Source organism: Tursiops truncatus, unplaced genomic scaffold (assembly GCF_011762595.2).
Source record: "Tursiops truncatus isolate mTurTru1 unplaced genomic scaffold, mTurTru1.mat.Y mat_scaffold_742_arrow_ctg1, whole genome shotgun sequence".
NCBI lineage: Eukaryota > Metazoa > Chordata > Mammalia > Artiodactyla > Delphinidae > Tursiops > Tursiops truncatus.
In genome coordinates this window covers 716-11,323 of record NW_022983394.1, presented here as the reverse complement: position 1 = coordinate 11,323, position 10,608 = coordinate 716, and the positions used below count along the sequence as shown (strand labels likewise).

Genomic DNA, 10,608 nt, shown 5'->3' with positions numbered 1-10,608 from the left:
CAGTACTTCCACCCCACTTCTCTTCAGAGTAACTGCTGCACCTGAGTGTATCTACCACCTCCTTTTTAAAAAAAAAAAGTTAAACACGGTCCACAGGACTATGATACAACCAAACCTCTACTCTGGCTGACCCCACTGGGATCCTGCCCTGTCAATCTGAAGCCCAAGCACCAATTTTCATCATTACCTCAGGCAAGTTGAATGTCTCAAGTTTAAGGGTGATAAAAATTAATTCCCGGGCTTCCCTGGTGGCGCAGTGGTTGGGAGTCCGCCTGCCGATGCAGGAGACATGGGTTCGTGCCCCGGTCCGGGAAGATCCCACATGCCGCGGAGCGGCTGGGCCCGTGAGCCATGGCCGCTGAGCCTGCGCGTCCGGAGCCTGTGCTCCACAACGGGAGAGGCCACAACAGTGAGAGGCCCCGTACCGCAAAAAAATAAAAAAATTAAAAAAAAATAATTCCCACAACTGTAATTAGTGGGAGTTTGTGCAGGCAGCACCAAGCATTTCTGGGCACAGAGAGTGGGGATGGCTGCACCTTTAAGCCCATCCTCCACAGCCCCCCTGCAGTTCGTGAGCTCACCTGCAGGCCCCCATGCAGTGTCTCAGTCTTAACTCTGGCCACTTCTCTCCTGTGAAAAAATCCCAGATCCTGGAAGCCAGCCTTGCCCCCACACCTGACCATGGTGCTGGGCCTGGGTCTCTGCCAGGATCCTGCAGTCAATGCTACTGCTTTATCTATTCTGCAAGTAAGAAAAACAGCAGTTTGAACCACTGAGGCTGTTATTATATTATGACTATTTTTAACTTTAAATATACACCCTGCCAACTTCCAGAAGCAGCAGCCACCTCTTCAGTATGCTCTTGGGGATCAATTCCTGTCTGTTGGTATTTGGTCTTTAGGGATGATGTTCAGGCACCTGCAGCCTCTGGTTAGGGGAGTGTCCCTTGGACTTACAGTGGCATCAGAGGGAAATTTTCATTTTTCATACACTGAATTCCTGTAGGGAGGAAGAATTGCTGAAGTAGCCTTTTTGTTTTCTTTTGGTTTGGTTTGGTTAAAGAAGTGAGGAGTGTTCAACAAGGGATGGGTATATATAGATCACTTTAGTTACTTTCTCTTTTCCTGATTGGGCCAATGTTGGGTTGCATCCCTCTCAGACCCTCCTGGACCGGCCCAGAGGCATTCTCTCCTGACAGAGAACCATTGCCCCCATCTGGCACAGGACCTCCCTCTCAGACTTCTTCACTTCCAATGTGGTCTTAGGAGGGCCGAAAAGAGTGTCTGGACGCCCTGCACAGCCTCCAAGGAAGAAGCAGCCGGGGAGGCTCCTTGAATTGAAGGCTTTGCAAAGGCGTGACTTCTGAGTGCGCCCAGATCCCTACCCTGGACCAGGGAGAAGGTTCTGCTGCCAGGAGTGTTCTCTGGCTGGTGCGCTGCTGGAGACACCTAGCTTACCCAGGAAGATGTCAGGAAGTGCACTGTGATTAGGTCTTCAGAGTCTACCGCAAACCAATGAAATACCTCTCCTGGGCAGCCAGCATATACTCAGAGATTCTGTGTCCAGAGTAGCTAGGTTTCAAGGCCAAGGGCTTCTGTGGGTGCCTGTCTTGTGCAGCGGCTGCCATGACCCTCACATTCCTCCTTTTCTGCAAGACTCTCTGCTCCCCACACAAAGGGGACAACGCCTGTAAGTGAGCTCAGAGAGGAGCTCAGCAGAGTGAGGACAAGTCTTTTGAAGTGGGGTGTTGGGGAATCTTCTTTCAGACACTTCTTTTCTTCCTCTGTCAGAGTCTGGGTAACATGTCCTCTTCTATCTTGGTATGTCTCAATGTCTGACAGGAATTTCTTGGATTCGAGATGAATCTCCAGCTTTTGACTCTCACTTGGCACTAGGAAGATACCCAATAAATGTTTGCATGGAATTCTATAAAGATATTAGATTCTAGCTTTGATAACTGAGAAGTCTAAGAAAAAAAAGTAGAAATGTTTATAACAACAAAGGGGGAGGTGGTAGTGGGAAGTCTTGGGGACTAAGCAGTTTGCCCTACCACATTGCTGTTAGTAGCTTGGTCAGGAGTCAATTCTATCCTCTGCAGATGGGCAAGAGGACCTACTTCTTTGACCTTGGGGTTCATGTCCCTGAGATGGCAGAGTTTATATGGACAAGAAGTTGTCTCTACCCACGTTCCCCCTCACCTCCCTCACCTGACCAGGCTTAGGCTCCAAGCCTGAGTTTCTGAGGTGCCCATGGCTTCCTTACCCTGAGTGCATATGAGCCCATCTCACTCTAGAAAATGCCAGAATTTCCCAGAGGTGTTCTAGCTTCTAGTTGAGATACCCTATACCAGCTCCTCAGGTTTTATTTGCTGGTACAGAGATGCCAGGGCTCAGATGGACCCAGAAGTCCAGCAAACAAATTGATAAGGGCACATTTTGAGCACCCTGAATTTCAAAGCCTTAGGCCATGTGGCTTCCTAGGCTTATCCAGACACTGAAGCCCCCAAAGACCCACACTCACATGCTAACACAGACACAAACACACACACACACCTTCAATGAGTCACCCTGTGGGGCTGACGCCTACCTTATTCCATCTTGGGCTTCTTAGCTGTGTTAGCAGAGTTGTAAAGGACCTCCTAGGCTTTCAGATGCCTAGTATTAAGGGAGTTGAATCTGAGGAGCATGTCATAGGGAGTGGAGGAAGGACCTCCTGGAGCAGGAAACTGGAAAACTCTGAAACTTAATTGACCAAATTCAAAGAACACTGAGTCTCCGAGCCTGCTCTTGTTACTGGGACTTTGGGTTCAGCTTTTGTTTCTATCGTGGAAAAGAGTGAGCATTTTAATTCCAGGAGAATTTGGAAAAACCTGGAAAATAGCAGGAGGATTCGTTTGGAGGAACCCCTGGGGGGGGGGAACCCACCCAGTACAGTCCTTAGAGCCTGACACTGGGTCCCCTACTCTGGACCCAGCACTTTGAAGGCCCTCTCTGGTCCTCATCTAGCCGCTCCTGTCTCTACCAGGTGAGAATCTTTCAGGGTCCAGGGCGCTTGCCACCTGGATCTGCAGCTCCTTCCCCCGCTTAAGTCTAATACCTAGGTCCCCTGTACCGCTATTCCCTGCCCTAATGGCACTGATCTCGCTTCCTGTGTCTGCAAGACATTCCCAGGTTTCATCCTCCGAAAGGCAGCTGAGTCAAAGAGGAAATTATTGAGCTGAAGGGGGCAACTGTTTGCGCAGGTGGACAGTTCAGACAGCGCCTAGATGTGCAGTCTGGGAACGAGTGAACTGAAGAAGTCTCTGGTATAGTAGGGAGCGGACGCCAGTCAGGCAGTGGGGCCGGGGTCTTCACGTGTTCTCCCGCCAATCTCGGGAGCCAGGAGCCCCCGTATGGATGCCCGGAGACCCTTAAGGCCGGAGAGCTCAGAACCTAGAGAACTTGTCCTGCGACCGTGAAGGGACCAGGTGTCGTTTGCATTGGCAGACATCCCGAGGGCTGGAGAAGGAGCCAGACGCCGGGACCGAGAAGTGTCTGAAGCACTTAGAAACGCGTTGCTCGAGCTCCCCGGAAGGTAAGGCTGGTAGAGCTAGAAGCGGCCCAGGCCTCGAGTCCCCAGGTGTCTGGGAGGGGTTTCTCACAGGAGCTGAATGTTTTAACTCCTCCGCTTTCTTAGGTCTGGTTGTTTTCATTGCGACGAGCATGCCCCGCCCATTCCCAGCCCAGACCAGTAAGGTCTCCGGGACCGCACCTCCCAGCCTTCTAGGAGCGCCCGAAAACTCCGTGGTTCAGCCCCGCGGTCTTCAGTAGCTTGCAGGAGCGCCCTAATTGTTTCCAAAGTCGCCTGGAGCAGTGCGCCCCGCTACGCCACCCCAGAGCTCCTGCCCCTTACGCCCTGCGCACTCATTTCGTACTCCAAGTCATTTCGTTTTCTGAACTCGGATTTGGATCCTGCTGGGAATGGATCTCCCTGAAAAACCAGGGATTTAGATTTCCCAACGCAAGAATTCGTGACTTCTTTACCCTCACTTGGCTGCATTTCCCCTTTGGTTGGCGGGTATGAGTGAAGGGATATTGCTGCCTCAAAGGCAGTTATTTTTCTTTTTCAACCCATTCGGGGCAAAGATTCCAATCTTCTGCCAGTTTGAACTGTAAGGGTATCTCTAATCCCTAGAAGGAAGGACAGGGGAACCCAAAGAGTCGAGGTACGCCTTGCCCTGCCTCTTGGGCTTTCTAAGACCCGCAGGGACGCTGAGATGCCTTGTTAACCTCAGCGGTTCTCAACCCCTCAGTTCAGTCGTTGGCACTATAGGCACCAGGACCCGTGCAGGCTGACAGCGAGAGGGGGGCCAGTAGTGCGGAAACACCCTCTGCCTTCCTTCCTTTGCTCGCACCCCTTCCTCCTCCGTAGTGGGTCCGCAAGCCGAGCAGCAGGACAGGAGGCTGAGAAGGGCTAAGAAGACTGGAGTGAAGGGCACAGAGACTTGACCTCACATGTGCCAGCTCACCACCAGGTGTGATGAGGCCAAGGGGTACCCCGGGTGTGTGCCGCTGCCTGCGTGATCCTAAAAAGCTAGTGGGAGAACCAACCCTCAAATAGAGAACCAAGAATAGATTTTTAAACCTCACACAAATTACTTTGATATATGATAAATGTAGCAATTTGATTCAATGAATAAGATAGTTTATTTAATGAATAGAGCTGGTATATTTTACTATTGGTTTAGAAGAGACTCAGTCCCTTGATTCTCAATTTTATTTTTAAAAAGGAAAAAATATTAGTGTATGTGTTTACTGAGTCCAAACTTTCTCTGCTTGCCACATAACAGGCAAATAAATCAGGAGACAAGGTGTTGAGCCAAGGAATGGTAACTTTATTTGGAAAGCAGGTTTCTGAGAAGATGGCAGACTAATGTCCTAGAGTAACATCTTATCAGGGTCTGGATGCTAGCATTTTTAAAGAACAGAGAGAGGGTAGAGGTGAGGAAGTAAAGTAAAAGGCCATAAGTCTTGCAAAATATCTCCTGGTTTTTGGCCATCCACAGGGAGGGGCTGTGTTAATTTCTTCTTTTCTGCAGCCATTCACAGTTGGGCAGGGTCAGGGTGTTTCCCTGTGAGCTGAACAAAGGCACTTTAGTTTAATATTCAGGCAGAGGGGCAGGGTTCCCCGAGGGAGGCCATTACATATGCCTATAGCTATAGACAACAGCATTTTAGTGATTATAGTAACAAAAAGGTAATGGAGAGCAAAGGTTAAAGTAAAAGAAACAGATCCAACATGGGGTCAGATTTTGTTCTTCCCTGTTCTATGTGTATGCCTGTATTTTCTATAAGCATAATAAGTTGTGGACAGATACACACTACTAATGTTGTTTATCTCATGTTGAGGTGAATTTGCTTAACATGGGGTTTTTGTGATTAATCCAGGTTAATATGTATAAATATATATTCATGTATAATATATATTCATCTATATGTCTTATATGTATATAAATCTTTTGGGTTGACTGTTACAAAGACACTATATAACTTTTGTAATTTATAAAACTCTTATTAAGATTTGTTTCATAAAAAAAATACCAAGATGTTTCCTGAGGAACATAAGAGAAATCTGGAAAAAAATAACAAGCTACACTGATATCAGACTAGAGAAGCTAATTGGTGGGAAAGAATTAGGAGTCTACAACTGTCCCATATGAGATCTTAGTGTGGAAAAATGTTGTTACAAATCAATGTTAGACTGTTAAATAAATTATATTGGAAAAACCAGCTAGCTGATTGAGGGGAAATTGGATGACTAATTTACTGCACAAACTAAAATAAATTTAAGATGATTCATGGCATAATATTTTGATCCAAATAATGAGGAAAACATGGGTGAAGCCAGTAAAATTAAGGGGAGATTTCTCACTTGGGGTTCCTCAAGCACTAATAAGAGATGACTAGATCAATACACAACTCAGAAAAGCAATGCAGAGGAGAAAAAAATGTAAACTGCCAATAAACGTGAAACTTTTAAACTTTCACTAGCAATCGAGTAAATGAAAACTGAAAAAATAACCAACTAGGAGACATCACTCTCAGTTAAAAAATTGTCCAAAATGATCAATGTCGATAAGGAATGTGCTGAAACTGACACTGACATTTTGGGAGGCATGCAAACCAGTATTATCTTTCAGGAAGGCAGTCTGGCACAAGGGGATAATTATATGGAAATGTAATTGTGCATCACAGAGGTTTCAATTCCAGACTTTTAAAATATAATACATACAAAAAACTGCAAATAAAATCCCTAGAGGCTTGTTTACTCAGAATTCTATGTATCTGCTCATAAGTGAGGTAGACCTACATATAAATAAGTAAATTATGAGTAAAATAAGTACATTATAAGAAATATGGTATATAAATGGCAAACCAACTAGGCCACAGCATGTTTCTGTTAGGAGAGCTCAGACTAAGGCACTTCACAGCAGTTTCTTTCCTGGGAATGACCTCTTATGAACCTCAAGACTCACGGATTGCTCTTGGAAATGTTTGTTTAATCAAAATATTTCTTCTCTATCACAAACTGAAACTGAGCCCCTCTAAAATTTAGTTCCCTTTGTGAGTTTATGATTAAGCTCTCTACTCAAAACTTTATTCCCTTGTTTGCCTCTTCTGACCTCAATCATGTGTTAACTGAACACGAATCAAACAGAATCAGATGACTAAAATTGCTATTGTCTATAACATCATTAATGTACTAAAATTGCTGTTGTAGATATCATCATTAACACACAAACTCAGGATGTTTCTCCAGAGCAGGATGAGCTCACAGATCCCCCAGGTGGCTAGAGAATTGTAAACTGGAAACATCCTGACTTCTACAACTGTGCTTAAGAGATGTCACAAGACGATGATTAATTCCAACTTCTTTTTTCTTCTTCTTTAAAAACACTCCCAACTCAAAGGCCAGGTTGGAGCAGATCTGAGGCTTGTCTCCCACTCCCTTGCTTGGCGCCCTGCAATAAACCCTTACTTTACTGCAAACATCGGCTGTCAGAGTTTGGCTTTCTGTGCTGCAGTCACAGGAGCCCTTGCTCAATAACAAAACCACATGCAAGTTATATTGAAGGTAACATTGAAGACTCTTACAGGCTTAGCAAATCAGGTATTATTTATTTATTGCTTATAAGACACTGGAGAGCTAATATTTGATGATCAGATTTACAAAGTCTGTTGGAAATGGGAAAGGCTGGAGCTAAGGGAACCAAGGAGGAGAATTAATCAGAAAACGTGAGGCCAGAAAAAGCAAAGTGTCTGCTGGAACAGAAAGGAGAGGAATAAATTCAAGAGCTATTTCCAAGACAGAGTAAACAAAACTTAATGATGGATTCAGATGGTGGTGATGGGGAAGGGTTGTATAGGTAGACTTTAAATAAAAAGCCTTATTGAAATCAGCTAGAAACAATGGGGTGAAGGTCCTCAACTGTGATCTCAATGAGTGAAGTCCCAAAAGTTCTATCCCCTTCAACCATTTCCATCCACCAGCAGCAACCACTGCTTCCCTCAATGCCACTTTTCCACCAGTCACCTCCACTGGGGCTTTTTACCTATATCTTCCAGTAGTTTCACCTCCTTAAATTCACTCAGTTAATCAGCACAGTGAGCCTTCATCATGAGCTCCCATTTTAACATTCCCAGTCTCTGAGCTGTCCCTCACCATATTTCTACTTCACCCTTAGAAGGAAAGGAAACCACCCAGTTTTCTCTGTTTTGTGAGGGCCACAGGCTGGGAAATTACCTTATCAGTACTTGTTTAACTTTAGTTCCAGGACTTTGGTGGCTCAAGGCTGAGGGGAAGCATGGGTGGGGGTGGAGGGCAGGGCAGATGACCAGCAGGAGTTGGGTGCAGGGTGGGGTACCAGTCTTCAGACTGGTGGGGTCGAGCAAAGGAACCACCACTAGAGGGCTGGGAGGGAAGGGCATGGTTGTAGGGGTGAGGGAAGCAGGTCATTGAGGGAGGTGGTGTTGGGTAGGAGTAGGGGCAAGCAGGGCGCTCAGGCAAGAAACCGGAGAAGGTGGCAGGAGACAGATGGGCCAGTGGCTGGAGCAGTGACCTCTCTTGTTTCCTCTGCTTAGCTCTGCGGTTCTGGAACCAGACCTGAGGAGGGAGAATAGCCACATCAGAGCCTCTGTCTCAAATAGGTGGCATTGTCATATGCGGCTACAGACGTATAGGGCATAAGACTCCCCCACATCCCCAGAGGAAGTAAAGCTCTTGCAGAAGGCATAGTTGAACCAGGACTAGTGACAAAGCAAGACCCACACCATTCCCCCATTCCATGTCTAAATTTGCCCTGCTACAACTTTGGGTGAGTAAGAAATGTCAACTTGTAAAAAGAAAGAGATAAACATGACACAGTGGCATTTCACCTCCACAGAGAATGGGAAATTTCCGCTAGGGTTATTAGAGACTAAGACTATGGATGAGTTTAATTGTTACAGACCAGGTTAGATTTAGGGTACAGTTTATTCTTAAGATTAACTAACTCTATGGTTAGAATTGAGCATCAGGTTGAGTTTCAAGGCCATGGTTAGGGACAAGGTTGCATACGTGTGTGAATAGTTAGGATTGAATTTCTGTTGGAGTTCACATCACTGTTACGGTTGGGGTTTGATATTGAAATTCAAGTTAGATTAGGTTAGCTCCAAGGTTAAACTCAAGTGACATTCCTGATGTAGATGAGGTTATGCTGACTCTTGGGTAAGACTCTGTTCTGGTGAACATTTGGGTTAGGGTTATAGTGCCCTGAGAATTTATGCCCCAGTAGTTGCCAATCACCGAATCTGCATTTCTTCAGGGGATGGTAGGGGGAGGATCCTGGGCCATCACCTGGATTCTGGCCTCGCTGAGGCCTGTGTCCCGGGCGAGGCCTTCTCGGGCCCAAATGTCAGGGTACTGGTCCCTCCCAAAAGCTGACTCCAGCTGTTCCAAGTGCGCTGGACTGAAGGTGGTGCGGTGGCGGCGCCGGGAGTGTGGGGCGACCCCTCTGTTCTCCTTGCGAGCAAAGACTTGGTCTCCCCACTCTTACACCAGAGAGGTTCCTGTAGGGCTGAGTGCTCATGTCTGAGAAGGAGGGGGGAGGGAGAGTTTGCTGCCGCATGGACCACCCATCCATCCCAGACCACATATGCTGGAACCTCCAGATTCTACTAGGACCCAGTGTGTTGCTCATACACTCTGCCCTGACCAGAAATTCTTCAGCTTTCAGAATTAGCTGAATCCAGCTCAGCCTTGACCCTGCTTCACTTCTGAGTCCCCTAACCCATGCTGCCCTCTCGACATGAAGTCCGCCCCTCAGACTCACTTGTCCTGAGCACTCACGCTCCCTCTGCCTCACTTCTGCACCTTGTGCCCACTACCTATTACACACCCCCGGATGCATCCCCATGTAAGGCATGCCCCTCCATAGCCTTTCACCTCTCTCAGCACACATACCACCTTCTTGGGTCTCACCCTGTGGATCTCCTATTCACTCTGACAACCTAACAAACTGCCCAGGTCTCTGTCTAAGACCCCTATTAGTTGCTCCCTGCTCTCATGGTTCACATGCAACTTAAACCTTTATATTGTTCCCATTGTCCTATTCCCTCTACCTGGAAGATGAAACATTCCTCACTCTTCTACTCAGACACACCCTCCTCACACATACATTTCATCTCCCCTATCCCAGTCCTGGCCTGGCCACCAGGCTGCAGGAACCTGAGCTCGTGGGAAAGGCTTGCCTCTTCTCCCTACAGGCTCACTAAGCCCCCACACTAATTAGTCTGAGAGCCAGCTAGGGAATAGAGAACAGGAGCAAAAGGAAACACCTGGGAGGCACACACAGAGAAAAGATATCTGGAGGATCCCATCCCCATGGGGACCCAGTGAGTAGTCCCTACCCAGTGCTCACTGCCCACCTTAGCCCCCTGCTCTCCTCGGATCCAAAGCCCTGGACCCTCCAAATCTCTTCCTTGGGAAAACAGTGCAGTGGGCAAACTGAGGTCAGGAGTGAGGAGACAGATTTCAGCTCTGCCTCTGCCCCTTCCTCATCAGTCAGGGCCTCAGTGTGCCACTCTGTAAAGCAAAGGAGTTGTATCACCCCATGTATTCTAAGACTCCCTTGTTTTAAACATTCTAGGATTCTGTTTTTTTATTTCTCCTCTTCACTCTCCTCGTGGCGAACCATTGGCCCATGGAGCCTGGGCATGGAGAATGCACACCTGCTGCTTCCTCAGGACCACCCCAGAGATTCACTCACCCACCGTGGAGGTCGAAGTCCCAACGGCTGCGTAGCCCTCGGGCCAGAGACTGCTGCAAACTCGCCCCTTCTTTTGTTTACCCTGCTCACTCTTCCCTTCTGCATCCATGGCTCACAACAAAGACCAAAGACAGCCCAGTCTCGTGTCCCTGAGTCTCTGATTTTGGATCAGTCTTTCTCTGGTTCTGTTCCCCTCTATGCCTTGTATATCACTGTTTTCCCCCTGTCTATACCTCTCTCTGAATCTCTCTCCCTGTGTAGCTATAGATAGAACTTTTTCCCCCTCTCTCCTTTTTTCTAACTTTTATTTCTATTTCTAATTC

At 47.1% G+C, this 10,608-nt stretch overlaps 1 protein-coding gene across 1 annotated transcript; it reads right to left on the bottom strand.

The window, feature by feature from the left end:
• Positions 1-7,803: 7,803 nt before the first annotated feature.
• LOC117310967 (homeobox protein prophet of Pit-1-like) lies at positions 7,804-10,394 on the bottom strand. Its single transcript, XM_033850472.1, is given in 4 exon segments — positions 7,804-8,142; positions 8,875-9,021; positions 9,023-9,108; positions 10,286-10,394. Coding segments are annotated over 4 exon segments (681 nt in total).
• Positions 10,395-10,608: the final 214 nt, after the last annotated feature.